General features: G+C 35.5%; 3 protein-coding genes and 1 long non-coding RNA gene across 4 annotated transcripts; 1 reads left to right on the forward strand and 3 right to left on the reverse strand.

Moving 5' to 3' along the window:
* Positions 1-132: 132 nt before the first annotated feature.
* LOC143260605 (uncharacterized) lies at positions 133-4,631 on the forward strand. The gene is made up of 2 exons (XM_076526604.1): positions 133-2,447; positions 2,523-4,631. Exon 1 carries the CDS (start codon positions 546-548, stop codon positions 1,239-1,241), a length of 696 nt encoding a protein of 231 aa, XP_076382719.1. The 5' UTR covers positions 133-545; the 3' UTR covers positions 1,242-2,447; positions 2,523-4,631.
* LOC143260604 (putative ATP-dependent RNA helicase DDX20) lies at positions 2,481-5,761 on the reverse strand. Its single transcript, XM_076526603.1, is given in 6 exon segments — positions 2,481-3,741; positions 3,743-3,790; positions 3,878-3,963; positions 4,412-4,607; positions 4,679-5,117; positions 5,283-5,761. Coding segments are annotated over 6 exon segments (1,614 nt in total). The 5' UTR covers positions 5,470-5,761; the 3' UTR covers positions 2,481-3,083.
* A 5,345-nt stretch (positions 5,762-11,106) lies between these two features.
* LOC117221102 (mitochondrial basic amino acids transporter) lies at positions 11,107-13,639 on the reverse strand. The gene is made up of 3 exons (XM_033471767.2): positions 13,471-13,639; positions 13,162-13,289; positions 11,107-12,429 (listed from the first exon to the last, which is right to left on the reverse strand). Exons 1-3 carry the CDS (start codon positions 13,502-13,504, stop codon positions 11,368-11,370), a joined length of 1,224 nt encoding a protein of 407 aa, XP_033327658.2. The 5' UTR covers positions 13,505-13,639; the 3' UTR covers positions 11,107-11,367.
* Positions 13,640-15,656: 2,017 nt separating this feature from the next.
* LOC143260606 (uncharacterized) lies at positions 15,657-16,652 on the reverse strand. The gene is made up of 2 exons (XR_013034894.1): positions 16,014-16,652; positions 15,657-15,888 (listed from the first exon to the last, which is right to left on the reverse strand). It is a non-coding gene; the product is annotated as an uncharacterized LOC143260606 (long non-coding RNA).
* Between the last annotated feature and the right edge of the window lie 148 nt (positions 16,653-16,800).

Below are 16,800 nucleotides of genomic sequence, written 5' to 3' on the forward strand. Positions count from 1 at the left end.
ATCGATAGAATATTTTTGATGTAACGATTCTTCGATCAATTCGTGCTTTAAAAATTACTTCGTATGTTCGACGTTATTAATTACCTTCGCTACTAAATGTTACAACGAAATAGCCACGGGATTATTTAGTAATACCATTTGCAATAAGAATTCTCGTTAATATTAAATTATTCGAAAAGCCATCGATTTATCAACGAAGCTCGTCTGCTGCAACAATTTCTTGAAACTTTTGTGCTCGAAATATTACTTTGTATGTTTGATTCTATCGGCTATTTTCGCTAGAAAATTAAATAGCAAAATTGCCAGTGGGGTGCTTCACCATACTTCTATCAAACAGAATTGTTGCAAATATTAGGAAGCAAGAAATAATAAATTAATTAACAAAAGGAATTCGATATAATCACTTAAACAATTCGATCGATTTATGCAAGACTCTTGTTAATTGAACCTCGTTCGTACTTTTCATGAATAAATTAAGCGATGAAATAATTTCTCGGGCACCGGATAGCATTATTGCAAAATAAATGATCGCGGATATTAAATAAATGGAAATAATCGAAATTGTCGAAACTATCGATCGCCATATCCCTTATCCGATATCCCATATCCCATATCTCATATCCCATATCCCATATCCGATATCCCATATTCCATATCCGATATCCCATATTCCATATCCGATATCCCATATTCCATATCCGATATCCCATATCCCATATCCCATATTCCATATCCGATATCCGATATCCGATTTCCCATATCCTATATCTCATATCCCATATCCGATATCCTATATCTCATATCCGATATCCGATATCCTATATCTCATATCCCATATCCCATATCCGATATCCCATATCCCATATGCCATAACCGATATTCCATATCCTATATCCCATATCCGATATCCTATATCTCATATCCGATATCCGATATCCTATATCTCATATCCCATATCCGATATCCCATATCTCAAATCCGATATCCCATATCCCATATCTCAAAACCCATATCCCATATCCGATATCCCATATCCCATATCCCATATCTCATATCCCATATCCCATATCCGATATCCCGTATCCGATATCCCATATCCCATATCCGGTATCCCATATCTCAAATCCGATATCCTATATCTCATTTCCCATATCCCATATCCGATATCCCATATCCCATATCCCATGTCCCATATCCGATATCCCATATCCCATATCCGGTATCCCATATCTCAAATCTGATATCCCATATCCGATATCCGATATCCTAAACTGCTTGGATTCTATAGCTTCGGCACCATCAAATTTTACTTTATTTTTTAAGACTTATATTACTGAATATCTAGATAATTCTCATGAAGTCTGACATTCGCACACTGCATTGAACCTTCCTCTTTCGAATGAGCAACTTTTTCGATAAACATTGAAAAAGATGCTGGTTTAAGGTAATTAAGCGTCACCTCGTAAACCCATGTTTTCGTCTCATTTTGTCGGTAACTGTGCCCTCTACTTGGTAGGATAGTGGACTCAACCTAAATGGAACGGTCAGCTAGCGAATTACATCCAGCTATACCTACAGACTTAGCATCATAAGCTGTGCCGCTATTGTACCACAGCATTTTCTACAGGCTCGGTAATTCAGATCCTGAGGCAGAAAAAGCATTGCTTACCGTCGGTAAGCGTTGAGCAACAGTTTCAGCGTTTTGCCACCATGTGCAATAGCGCTATGTTTATATTTTCACAAGCACATAATTCGGGCCGGATTATACATAAAACTTTATAACGGAAGCGGCAAGAATCATCTGTCTGATGTATTTTAAGAGAGAAATAACATTTTTTGACATCATATAAATGCAAGAAAGTCTTCTGAACATTTCTGTATGTCTTTAGAATAATCTTTTAAGCTCTCAATGGACTGATTTCGAGCCAATTTCCATAAACATACATACATACTACATATTCTCTTCATGACTAATGATCCGACAGGAATCATTGATCATTTTCCATTTCATTCATTCGATCCAGCTCTTCATACAACGATTCTTGAAAAATTTTAACCGGAATACTGTTAAAATACTTTGAAGTAAACATTATTATAATGATTACTTGGGAACAATATTACATCCAAATAGGATTCGATACTCAGACTATACCACCGTTCGACGCTCTCATTAAAATAGTTCATTAATTCGAAAGGAAGTAAAAATGAATCATATTTAATTATATAAAATTGTAAATCATGATTTATGCCTCCCACGTTTTACTTCCAACGACTCACCTTTTCAAAATTAAAAGATCGCAAACAATTTTTGCATCGACAGTGCTCGGAGTCAGTCCGAATGCGTGATCGATTATCTCGTCTCGGAAAAAAAGATAGGCGTTGCGATAATCGTCTATATCGGACTTTGAAATCGTGAGATTCGGCATATATTCATCTTCTTTAACAGGGTATGGAAAAAAAGCATAAAACTCATTGTCAGATTTTCTATGCAATGTTTTGAAATCTTCTATTTTTCTATATAGCTGCAATAAATCTGTATCCAATGAGCCAGAGAGAATACAGATAGGTATCGTTGACTTCCTCTTCATTCCGTATTTCTGGATAAATGCACAAAACTGCTTGTTTCTGTACATTAAAAAATGTTTTGAGCTTCTTAATATGCTCAAAGTATAGCAATCGTTGTATAGATTCTGTCATAGTTTCCAATATGTAATTTAATAATCCAATTTCAAGATTCAATTTCTGTTTCCACGCGGTTGCCTGTTTTATTTGTATTTCCTCAGGTTTTTTGTCAATGTAGTTTTTACTGAAATCTGTCATACTGGAATAACAAAAAGAATTGATTATTTCATTCTGATGATCTTGATGATCTGGATCCGTTGTCGGTGACTCTGTATTTGTAGTAATATCTATAGTAGATTCTTCATCCAATTTTTTGCTAGGAAAATTATATCTTAAACGTTTAATAATGTTTTCAATATCAGTATCGGATAGATCAGCCTGTCGCACGTCCGTCAAGTCAACTTCAAACTCCGTTTCCTCATTAGCTTTTTCCCAATCAGAAGGACTGTCTGGAACAGGGTCTAATTTAAATTTATGTATAACTTTTGGTTGCAGTGCACTTCTATTTCTTTTCCCTTCTCACTTTTATCATCACTATTTTCCAAACATGAGTACCTCGCTTTAAATTTATTTCTTTTATGGATATTTCTAGTATTTTTAATTACAGTGCCTTCTACATTGTTTGTGGACTGTGCATTATTCGTAATTCCGTTGTCTTCGTTTCCAAAATCTTCATCACTGTTTAAATTTTTATCATTTTCTAACCGAATTCTGTCATCTATTGTACTTGAATCATTTACACTTGCGGTAGATATATCAGATCTTAATGCACTTCCCTTAGCTTCAGATTTTGCAAAAACTTTTTCGAGTTTGCTAACAGGAATAGTCCAAATATTATCTAGATTTGTAGGGAGTTTAAGTACATAAAAGTTTGAGCCACCAACTGAGCCTAATAATTGTGCGAATGTTTCAAGTTCGTTGTCTGCAATTATTGTGATTGAAATACCATACGATCCATAACGACCAGTTCTTCCTATTCTGTGCAAATATGTCGCTGGATCTGTAGGCGAATCGAAGTTAACGACTAAATTGACATTGTCTGCATCTATACCTCTTGCAGTTAAATCTGTCGTTAGCATTATCCTACATTTAAATGTTTTTAATTTATTGATTGCTTCATGTCGCCGTGAAACCCATAGAATTAATTTTGTTGCATACAGATTGTGCTCTGAAACGAGAAGAGAAATTTTATCTCAAATATAAAACGTTATTTCTTATCTGAGCATAACAAGAATTATTAAGATACAATACTCACCTTGATTGATAATTCGAAAAGACCAGGCTTTGTTTGAACTGAACTTTATTAAACATTTTTATCAGTTGATCTACTTTTATTTGGACCTAATATACAAAGTGGATATGAGTATCGTATAGCAAAATAATGTACAGGATATTTAAAATTTCCGCCATTTAAAAAAACATTTAAAGAGTATATGACACGAACGACGATACAAGTTGAAAATTTTGTAACGTACGTTAACAAATGCATAGCGATTTTTAAACAACTTCAATATTTTTTATGATCTACTGTTTAAAAGTTATTTGAAATAACAGAAATACATATATATTCTGCATAGATTTGTTTTAAGAAAAAGAAATTTTATATTTATTGTCTGTTTACATCTATGTGAATGTTTAAATATTGGTGACAAGAGAATAGAATTTGATTTCGACTTAAAGGAATGGAACAACACTCATACCTAACAGCTTGTTACTAGAAATCTTCACCACAAATCTGAATCGTTAAAGTATGGCAAAGAGTTAATGAAATATCACAAACAAATCAAACCTGTTTCATTGCATTTGGATGAAAGGGAACGATAGCTACAAATTGTTTTAATCCAATAAGTATCGGACCATCATTATCTGGAGATGTTAAAACTGGAGAACACATATATGTTGATAAAAAGGTTTCAAGATCACCAGGGTAAGTTGCGCTCGATGCTATTACTTGTTTACTCAATGGTAATTTTGAAAAAATAAAGCTGAAAATTTTAAAAGATTATAAATGATTATTTGTTTCCAATAATAACAGTATAAATTTTATTGTACTAACTTAATGTCCTTCTGAAAATTGCTTTCCATTCATTTGTCAGCTTCATCTAGAATAAATAATCTAACATTTTCAACTATTAGCAGTCCTTTCTCAATTAAATGTCTAATTCTTCCCGGAGCACCAACAGCTATATGACAACCATTTACTTTCTTTTTATCACCTTCTAGAGCCATTCCTCCAATAAGCCTGAAACAGTAAAATGGTATTTATATTTCAATTCTTTAGTGTAATAAGAATATTTTACCAACTTTCCCATGAAATCTACCATTCATTTCACATCCTATGGATGAGCAAACTTCTGAAATCTGAACTGCAATTTCTTTGGTTGGTGCTAGCATTAATACTTGCACAGATGGTACTTGTACATCGACCATCTCAAGTGCTATCACACAAAATACTAATGTTTTACCAGTCCCCGATTTGGCATGCATAATAAGATCTATAACCATTGATTAACATTATTACTTATGAGCTATTGAAAACATGGTAAATATTAGGTGGACCGGAAAGTTATGTCGTTTGTTTACATTAAATTCAAACAGATAAATATGTGCAGAAACGACATTACTTTCCGGTCCCCCTAATACAAATCCACAAAACCAACCAAATCCACACCGTCCTAATGGAATCGCCTTCAACTGTATCGGCGATGGTTTCTCAAATCCACAACCGAATAATCCATCCAGGATCTTTTGAGAAAATCCCATTTGAAAAAATGTGACATCTTCTTTTATTTTAATATCCTGCGTGTGAGGTTTTTTGTGTATGTCATGTGCAATAATATGAGCCATTCTTCTTTGAAATATTGTTATACCACTTATATGTAACTGTAACAAAACTTTAAAAACACAGTCATATATTCACCTTTTGATTTAGTATTTAATATGTTTATATAAATTATAATATGTTTAAAAAATGACATATTTATATAAATTATATTTATTACTTTATACACTAGTATAATGAAAACAGAATATTTATAAAGGGTGTCACAAAATTCACGCAAGATTTGAATTTTGCGCCATTTGTGCGGTAAAAAGTGTTGCCAACCAAAAAAAAAATATAGCGTGACAGCTGACAGTTCAGGGTTATTAAAAATGGAGCGCTACACAAAAGAACAACGCATTTTTATTGTTGAGCAATATTTTGTAAAGAATGAAAGTTTTGCAGCAACAGTTCGCAATTTTCGTACGAAATATGGTCGGAATAGTGATTTAACTTCATCAACTGTAAAGAGACTAATTAAAAAATTTAGAGAGACTGGATCAATTAGTGATCTTAAACAGTCTGGCCGTCCCTCAACAAGTCGTTCAACACAAAACATTGAAGCAGTTCGAGAGAGTGTTGCTGAGAGTCCAGGAACATCAATTCGGCGCCGTGGTCAAGAATTGGACATTTCGAGAAGCTCTCTACAGCGTATTCTCACGAAAGATTTGCATCTTCCTGCTTACAAAGTTCAATTGACTCAAGAACTGAAGCCTACTGACCACGCACAGCGAAGAGAGTTCGTTGAATGGATTATGGAACAACAAAAAGTGGATGCTGATTTTTCGAACAAAATCATCTTCAGCGATGAGGCTCATTTTCATCTTGATGGCTTCGTTAATCGACAAAATTGTCGCATTTGGGGTTCAGAAAATCCACAAGTGATTGTTGAGAAACAAATGCATCCACAACGTGTCACTGTTTGGTGCGAATTTTGGGTTGGAGGCATCATCGGACCATTCTTCTTCGAAAATGCAGCTGGTCAGACAATAACGGTTAATGGTGCTCGCTATCGCGACATGATAATCCAGCTTTTGGGGCCAAAATTGATTGGTTTCAACGAGACGGTGCCACATGCCATACAGCCCGAGAGACAATTCAATTACTGCATGAGTCATTTCCATCTGTAATTTCCCGTTTCGGTAATCAGAATTGGCCGCCCAGATCATGCGATTTAACGCCGTTGGATTTTTTTCTTTGGGGTTTTTTGAAGTCTAAGGTTTATGTCAACAAGCCCACGACCACCCACGCCTTGAAGAAGGATATTGAGCGCTGTATCAACGAAATTCAGCCACATTTATGCAAAACAATCATGGAAAATTTCAACAAAAGAGTGCGTATGTGCCAGCAAAGTCGTGGAGGCCATTTACCCGATATGCTATTCCATACATAACCCTATACATAACCGATACATATACTATACCCGCGACTAAATTAGAGATCATATATACTATCAAAGATCACTAGTATTATAAATCATTGTTATTGAATGACTCCGGGTGCCGCTAGTAAAGTACATACACTACACTTTACAAAGGTTAACTCATAGAATTACTACAGTATATAGTGCTTCCATATAACGAACCTTTGCGGAGGTAAAGCATTTAGAAAAATGAGGGCAGGTAGAGAAACTGCTTTTCTCTGATTGGTTAACGCTTCGCAGCAAAACAGTTCTGCCCCCACAGTTTTAGAGGGCTTTCCGAAACCTGCGAAACTCTTCCTATCCGAGCCTACCTTTGCGACTGGAGGTAATTAATTCGTATTGCAAATTTGCAAATTACAGGTATCCTAATATTTTATGAATATAATTAAATTGAATAATATTTTATGAATTTTGTATGTTTGAGTCTATCGGCTATTTTCGCTAGAAAATTAAATAGCAAAATTGCCAGTGGGGTGCTTCACCATACTTCTATCAAACAGAATTGTTGCAAATATTAGGAAGCAAGAAATAATAAATTAATTAACAAAAGGAATTCGATATAATAACTTAAACAATTCGATCGATTTATGCAAGACTCTTGTTAATTGAACCTCGTTGGTACTTTTCATGAATAAATTAAGCGATGAAATAATTTCTCGGGCACCGAATAGCATTATTGCAAAATAAATGATCGCGACTATTAAATAAATGGAAATAATCGAAATTGTCGAAATTATCGATCGCCATATCCCTTATCCGATATCCCATATCCCATATTTCATATCCCATATCCCATATCCGATATCCCATATCCCATATCCGGTATCCCATATTCCATATCCCATATCCCTTATCCGATATCCTATATCCCATATCCCATATCCCATGTCCCATATCCGATATCCCATATTCCATATCCGATATCCCATATCCCATATCCCATATTCCATATCCGATATCCGATATCCGATTTCCCATATCCTATATCTCATATCCCATATCCGATATCCTATATCTCATATCCGATATCCGATATCCTATATCTCATATCCCATATCCCATATGCCATAACCGATACTCCATATCCTATATCCCATATCCGATATCCCATATCCCATATCCGGTATCCCATATTCCATATCCCATATCCCATATTCCATATCCGATATCCCATATTCCATATCCGATATCCCATATCCCATATCCCATATTCCATATCCGATATCCGATATCCGATTTCCCATATCCTATATCTCATATCCCATATCCGATATCCTATATCTCATATCCGATATCCGATATCTTATATCTCATATCCCATATCCCATATCCGATATCCCATATCCCATATGCCATAACCGATATTCCATATCCTATATCCCATATCCGATATCTCATCCGATATCCCATATCGTATATCCGGTATCCCATATCTCAAATCCGATATCCCATATCAGATATCCCATATCCCATATCTCAAAACCCATATCCCATATCCGATATCCCATATCCCATATTCCATATCTGATATCCCATATCCCATATCCGATATCCCGTATCCGATATCCCATATCCCATATCCGGTATCCTATATCTCAAATCCGATATCCTATATCTCATTTCCCATATCCCATATCCGATATCCCATATCCCATATCCCATGTCCTATATCCGATATCCCATATCCCATATCCGGTATCCCATATCTCAAATCTGATATCCCATATCCGATATCCGATATCCTAAACTGCTTGGATTCTATAGCTTCGGCACCATCAATTTTTACTTTATTTTTTAAGACTTATATTACTGAATATCTAGATAATTCTCATGAAGTCTGACATTCGCACACTGCATTGAACCTTCCTCTTTCGAATGAGCATCTTTTTCGATAAACATTGAAAAAGATGCTGGTTTAAGGTAATTAAGCGTCACCTCGTAAACCCATGTTTTCGTCTCATTTTGTCGGTAACTGTGCCCTCTACTTGGTAGGATAGTGGACTCAACCTAAATGGAACGGTCAGCTAGCGAATTACATCCAGCTATACCTACATAAGCTGTGCCGCTATTGTACCACAGCATTTTCTACAGGCTCGGTAATTCAGATCCTGAGGCAGAAAAAGCATTGCTTACCGTCGGTAAGCGTTGAGCAACAGTTTCAGCGTTTTGCCACCATGTGCAATAGCGCTATGTTTATATTTTCACAAGCACATAATTCGGGCCGGATTATACATAAAACTTTATAACGGAAGCGGCAAGAATCATCTGTCTGATGTATTTTAAGAGAGAAATAACATTTTTTGACATCATATAAATGCAAGAAAGTCTTCTGAACATTTCTGTATGTCTTTAGAATAATCTTTTAAGCTCTCAATGGACTGATTTCGGGCCAATTTCCATAAACATACATACATACTACGTATTCTCTTCATGACTAATGATCCGACAGGAATCATTGATCATTTTCCATTTCATTCATTCGATCCAGCTCTTCATACAACGATTCTTGAAAAATTTTAACCGGAATACTGTTAAAATACTTTGAAGTAAACATTATTATAATGATTACTTGGGAACAATATTACATCCAAATAGGATTCGATACTCAGACTATACCACCGTTCGACGCTCTCATTAAAATATTTCATTAATTCGAAAGGAAGTAAAAATGAATCATATTTAATTATATAAAATTGTAAATCATGATTTATGCCTCCCACGTTTTACTTCCAACGACTCACCTTTTCAAAATTAAATGATCGCAAACAATTTTTGCATCGACAGTGCTCGGAGTCAGTCCGAATGCGTGATCGATTATCTCATCTCGGAAAAGAAAATAGGCAACAGGTAAAAAAAAAGGAAAACGCACGGCGTCCTTCTGTCGTGGCACGGAAGCCACGTTTTAAATAATGAAGGTGAATCGACGTTCCGACATGATGCGTGCGTGCGTGCGCGAATCTCGAAGTGAATTCCAGTAAGCGAGCGCTGCAGAAAAATGCGTTCCCAAGCATTTTCCTCGATAGCGATCGTGCACAAAATATTCCTATCACCTGTTACTTAGAAACAATATCGCAGCTTGCAGTTCACTTTCTTCCCTCGCCACTCAGACAGTGAAGCTTTAATAATTTGTATCGAATCGAAAGTCACGGTCCGCATCGACGAGCAAGACATTTAGACGGTCGTCGTTCAATATTTCTTAGTCACGGCATGCATTTCAAGAAACAGAATATAGTAAATTTTCCTTAATTTTCCTTCATATATCGTATATCATATACTATTATTTATTATTGAATTATATTTAATTAACGATATAGCGACACATTAAATTCTCCCGAATTAAATTCTCCCCATATCCCTTATCCGATATCCGATATCCGATATCCCATATCCTATATCCCATATCCGGTATCCCATATCCCATATCCCGAAGCAAAGTTCCACTCATTGGTTCAGCCGCCTCGCACCCGCTGATCTCGCCCCTCATTGGCTATTGGTTTTCGTTAATAACTCGTAAACGAAACCGTGGATTGAATTTTCGCTAAGGAAAAAGTTAGTTCAAATGAATTCAGGAACCCCTCATTTCCGGATTGCGAGACATCTTTGGAGCGCCCTATAGATACTGTTTCTATTGGGTTGGCAACTAAGTAATTGCCGATTTGTTCAATGAAATAAAAATTTTTTTTTACTTGGAATGAAGTTTAATCTGTAATGTATTTTCCATTTTGTTCGATGACCTTTTGCCATCTCTCTGACAACTTGAAAATTCCACGCTCGTAGAGAGTCTGATCCTTTTCGGCCAAAAACTGAGTTAAGTGAGATTTTACAGCGTCATCATCATTAAAAGTTTTACCACGAAGGGAGTTGTCCAGGGATCGAAATAAGTGGTAATTCGGTGGCGCGAGATCAGGGCTATATGGTGGGTGTAATATCAATTCCCAACCAATATCCATCAATTTTTGCCGAGTGGACAAAGACTTGTACGGCCTAGCATTGTCCTGATGGAAAATGACACCTTTACGATTGACCAATTCTGGTCGCTTTTCCTTGATCGCTGCATTCAATTTGTCCAGTTGCTAACATTTACGGATAATAAAAAATAACATAATAATAATAATAATAATTTTATAATATAACATTTACGGATATCATAAAAATGGGAGTGAGGGACATCTATAAATGAAATCGGCAATTACTTAGTTGCCAACCCAACATTATAGTTGTATTCAAAACTGCAGTATGATTAAGTTCACATGTTTTACTATTTTATTAATTGATGGTCACAATATCTTTCTTTTTGGTATAAAAGCAATTAGGTTAAATAATAATATAAATTAAACTATTTAGTAATCAATCGGTTGAATCAATGTGTACAGAAAATTGTTTGACCCTCTCTATGTGTATATCATATAAACTACAGCTTTTTCACACTGGAAGAAACATGCTACAGATTCGTTAAATAAATTATCTCAAATTGTTCAGCATGTCCATAGATTCCATGTCCTCAAGAACAGTTCAGAAGTCCGGATGCCTCTATTACACGACATTTACCGATGCTCCTATCAACATCCAGCAATTCAACTTTCTTTTCATCACTTTCTTCAGCAGTGTCCTCTTTGTCTTTCAAAGTTTCCGCAACATCATTGCATTTATCAGCTTGAACTTGTTCAGTGACATTTTGTTTAATCTGTGTTTCCGATTCTCTACTAAATTGTCCTAAGATAGGTTGTTTAAATGCCGAATCACCAGTGGACGCTACCGACATTGTCGAGTACGTGAATCTAGGAACTACTATATCGTAAGAAGCACCCATGGTAAACGAATTCCACTTCTTGAGGAAAGGTTCGCATACGTCGGACATTTCTCTGATAGCTTTAACAGTTTCAGGTTTCCTTGTCTGGGACGTTTGATCTGCTTCTTGTCCGCATATGCGGAAGGTCCATGTGACCACAGCGAATGTCACAGCGTTCGTGGGGAATGCTCGAAGAATCGTTGAACTGAGGCCTCTGTACAGACAAAGGTAACCCTCGGTTTTGATCGATCGTTTAAAACAATCAACGACACCCCTGTAACGATTGTCATCGGCTTGGATTCTGGACTTGATCACGTCAAGGGGATAAGTTAGCAACCAGGAAGCGGTTCCAGCGATTCCTCCGGCTAGCAACATACGCGGTGTGGAAACTGGTTCGTTCCCAGAGGATCTTGTCATCGCTTCGTATGTCAGGAAGTAGACACCAAAACTGGGAGCTTCTCTGAGCATTGTGATATTTAAGCCTTTGAATACTCCGCGGTAACCTTCCCATTTATAAGTGTGTTTTAGGTATTGTAGAGGCCCAGAAAATTGACCACTTGACGCCTGCAGCTGGATACGAGTTTTAGCCAACTCCATCGGACTACAAATTGGACTTTGAGCAATTCCGGCTATGGTTCCGGCGATGAAATGCGATGCGAGGGAGTCTGGGTTGGTCATGTGTTTTTGTGCCTGACCGTATACACCAAAGATGATTGCATTCACCATTGCCACGCCTGCCATTGGCGATGTCATACCTCGGTAAAGGCCTGCTACCTGTAGAAGCAAATATCAGTTGAATTCTAGATTATTATTCGTTTCAGAGACACTCCCATTTCCAGCTCTATTCTAATTAGAATATTACGAGTTTCAACTTTTTGTATTTTCAAACATACTATTTGTATACACACGCGCATATGTACAGGGTGATACATGCAACTCGCATACCTTGACTAACTTTTTAATATAACCATCATTTGCCTTCTGCGAAACCATACAGCTTTTATATTTAACAATTTCCCATATACATACATGTAAATATACATGTTATATATTTTATTTATAAACAGATATATATTTATATTTAAAATAATGCATTATTGAAAACGTATATTTCTATAGTATAAAATATATAGTATCACAGAGATAATAACAGTAATAATTTCTACACAAACGATTTGCATCAGAAAAGTTATAAACCAAATTAAATGCTGTAGAAATAATTTCTGCTATTTACAGCTAGATTATTCTACTACATAACGATAACGTTTATCTCTTTTTCTCTGTCTCACATTTTTTATTTCGAAGTTGTTGCAATTATAAAAATTTCTTTTTGATCGAATCTATATCCTAATCCAAGCATTTGTTGTGACAAAAATGGTGAACTGTTTAAGTACATTCCTGTTAAGTACATCCCTGTGCAACACGTGACAATCTTGTCCAGTGCTCGGTAGGTTCAGAGTATTGATAACACTACGATTTTTTGATTGTTAATTTTTATATAATTACCGATTCCTTCGCAATGATTGTACGGAAGCAATGCCAGTTGCCTTTGTATTTGGGATTCCGATAGTCCTGCGTTTGCATGTGTACCTTGATCGTATCCAGAGGGTATCCAACCATAATGCCGGCAGATCCTACAATTAAGTATTTGCGAATACATAAGTAATACGGGTCTTTACATTCGATTTTCTAGGAATTTATACCATGCTTTAATTTCAGAGTTGTAATTTTGGATTGTTTATATTATTTAACTGTTTCGTTATCGATTTCACCTTGTAAATTCATAAATACTCTTCGTTGATATTTGAAAATTACCTCCCAGACATCCTGCGACGAAGTCAAGAGCCATTTTTTTCTTGTTGCGATACCCACGCGTTTTTTCCACTTGTACAGCGACCGCGTATTTTGAAAACTACTACTTCTGTAAGTGTGTTTAACAACTTTTCTGAGTGTATTGACGTACAAGCAAGTTGAAGACCGATTCGTTTCCACAGGTAGAGAAGGTCGATCCATGAAAGATCTTCTCTGGTCCTCTCTGTGTCTTCGTAGTTCTGCCTGCGATACGAATACGAATCAAAGAGATACATTCGAAGAAACTTTTGATGGAACCAACAATTTTGTTGACAGAATTTTTTTACACAAGGTGTGATCAATAGGTTCACGGAATTTGTTTTTATTTGAAGAAATATTTATTCATTCTACACTAGTGATGTATATCTTTCAATGGATTCTTCGTCGACTATAACGCGCTTGTGTCAGCGTTGTTTCCAATCCTCAAAACAATTGTGAAACGTACTTTTTGGAATTGCTCTAAGCTCGTTCAATGATTTTGCCTTTGTTTTCTCTCATAGTAGCAACACGTTGTCCTTTCATAGTTCTTTCTTCATCTTGAGAAACATAAAAAGTGGCAGGGGGACAAATCAGGCAAATGTGACGACTGTGGCACCATCATCGCTTTGGTTTTTGCCAAAAATTCATGAATGAGTAGCGAAACGTGGAATTTTTGGGACTTTCACTGTCATCCGTTTATATACCAACTTTTTCTGAAACCTCCTTACTTAATTCGACAATCAAAGAGAATAATTTTCTGAATTCTATCCATGTCTTCCAGTATATTTTCTACTAGGCAGTCCCTCATGCTTGTCATATTCGACGTTCTTCCGACATCTTTAAAATATTTCTAGCAGTCATAAACGCTTAATTTTTTCACGACAGACTCGCCAAATGTCCTTCCTAACACTTTGCACACTTTGCCGCATTTGATTCCATTGTTGACGCAGAATTTCATGCAAGTTCTTTGTTCCGTCACTTTTGCAATTAGGAAATCGCCGAGCTAATCATGCATATTGTGCCAATGTCAGAAAAGATGGACTCACTTGGATGCAAACAGCGTGTGAAATTTAAGAAATTCCGGCAACATTTTGATCACATCTCGAATATTACGGTATTTTCTTTATTAACTAACGAAACTAAAGGGTTGTCAGGTACTTACCAAACGGTGAGTCATCGCTACATCTCCAAAAGTATACTAACAACCGTTTTCATCACCTGTCGTTATGGAACCACGGATTGCTGTTGATTATTCCAATTAATTCGGATGAAAGAAAGATCCCAATATACACCACTTGACGGATGATACGTATTACTGAGTACGCACTGTTTCGTTCTCAAAGAAATTATTGCGCTTGTATTATAATCGTATTATTGGTATACGATTACAGACATCATCAAGTTATTACGACAGTAACGTTAATAACATTCGCTGGACCTATCGTTGACGAAGAAGCGATGTAAGGGTCATCCGTTGATAAGAGGTCGGTTTTACGTCGTCCAATCAAGTTACTTGGCTGTACATTTGCGTTGATACACGATAAACAGCTGTTCGTCTGCGATTGCGTCGGTAGAATTTTCGTAATTGCGTTGGAAAACGGCAAATGGAAGTGATGCTGAAAGAAATCGCTTTCGCGGATAACCGCTATCTAATAGGAAAACTTTCGCGATCAGAAGAGATGCCGAAGAATATATTAGTATATGAAAAATATTTAAATAATCTTGACTTGTTCGCATATATCAAAAATATAATATATCTATTTTAAAGTTCAATCTGCCGTAGTTCTACGCAAAGAATGTAATATTTGTTACGTTACAAATTTTACTGTTTCAATTTCGTTATGAACGATTAATTTGTCGAATCGATAACATTTTTTATTTTTCAATTGTAGCCAGTCAATTTTATTTCGAGATTATATCTGTACAGAAGCGTACTTATGTGTAAGCAAATGATAATGACTTTTAGTAGAATCTATTTCTTAAAAATACATTTAATCTACTTTATCTTTACAATGCGTAAAATATTATGAAATATGGAATGACCCATAGATACACCCATAAGCGATGTAGATATTTTTAAATAAATTACATTATACACAAGGTTTCACAAATGTTACAAGCAAATACGATGGTTTAAGAATAATGAAATTAATAGACGCAAGTCACATGAATAACTTAAGATTAATGTATATTTATTTTAGGTATGTCGTTTTACTGCTTTTATAATTTTATTATTTTCCGTTATATTTGTTAGTTCTTCTATTAGAGAAGTTGCAAAGCATATAATCTGATGATATATACAACAAATGATCCAGATATATTATTCATTTTTCCGATTATTTAAGTTCTTGATGCGTAATCTAGTTCTTCGAGGAAGAACTTGGTACTAGAACAAATTCTCATCTGAAAAACAGTTAAAAGACATATTTATTAATGAAGATTTCCTCATTATAGGTTCACGAAAAATATTCTCCGCATATTGGATAAATAGAAATTCACTTTTTATTCACACTCGTTACAACTTTTACCTTCTCAATCGAAGAAGTTACATTTTTAAAAAGTCTCTTTTTCATTCTTGCTTCTGGCTCGTAATTTAGTAAGTAAGCATATTTACTATCATACGTCGTGGTCCCTGATTAAGTAAGTTTTACCAACATATTTCAGCTGAATAAATTACGATGAAAAGCCATCACATTCAGTACCAACGATGTCTTGCTGGAATATTAATAGATGTTTGCTACTTTGTGCGCGTTCTACAGATTAAGCACAACGATGAAAAACTTCTTTATGTAAAATTCAAGCTATTGTCTGTTCCTCAAAAGAAGGTCGTCCACTTTGTTCCTATGATGCAAGTCTGAAGTACATAAGTACAATCTATAAGTATAATTTATAAGTACATTGTATCAGCATAACAGATAAGTATAATGTATAAGTACAGCGTACAAATATAACGTAAAAATACTAATATATAAATATAATGTATGACTATAATGTTTAATTATAATGTATAGCTATAATGTATAAGTATAACGTATAAAAATTTCATTCGTCTTATACATTTGAAAGTGAACGATAATGTTTGTCTCTACACAATATGGTCGACTCGAGAAGATATTAGCATCGACACGCCTTAAAAGTTCGTAATGAATTAAAACTCAGCTCTCGACATATCCATATGTATATTATCTACAAGAAAACAACTAACAGATTGTGCAAGCAACGATGAATACATACTTCTTTGCAGTTATTGGCAGGGACATTTTTTTTAAAGGCCACAGGCGGTATCTCATTAAAACTAACTAACGCGGCACTGCA

The sequence above is a fragment of the Megalopta genalis genome, chromosome 15 (genome assembly GCF_051020955.1).
Source record: "Megalopta genalis isolate 19385.01 chromosome 15, iyMegGena1_principal, whole genome shotgun sequence".
Taxonomy (NCBI): Eukaryota; Metazoa; Arthropoda; class Insecta; order Hymenoptera; family Halictidae; genus Megalopta; species Megalopta genalis.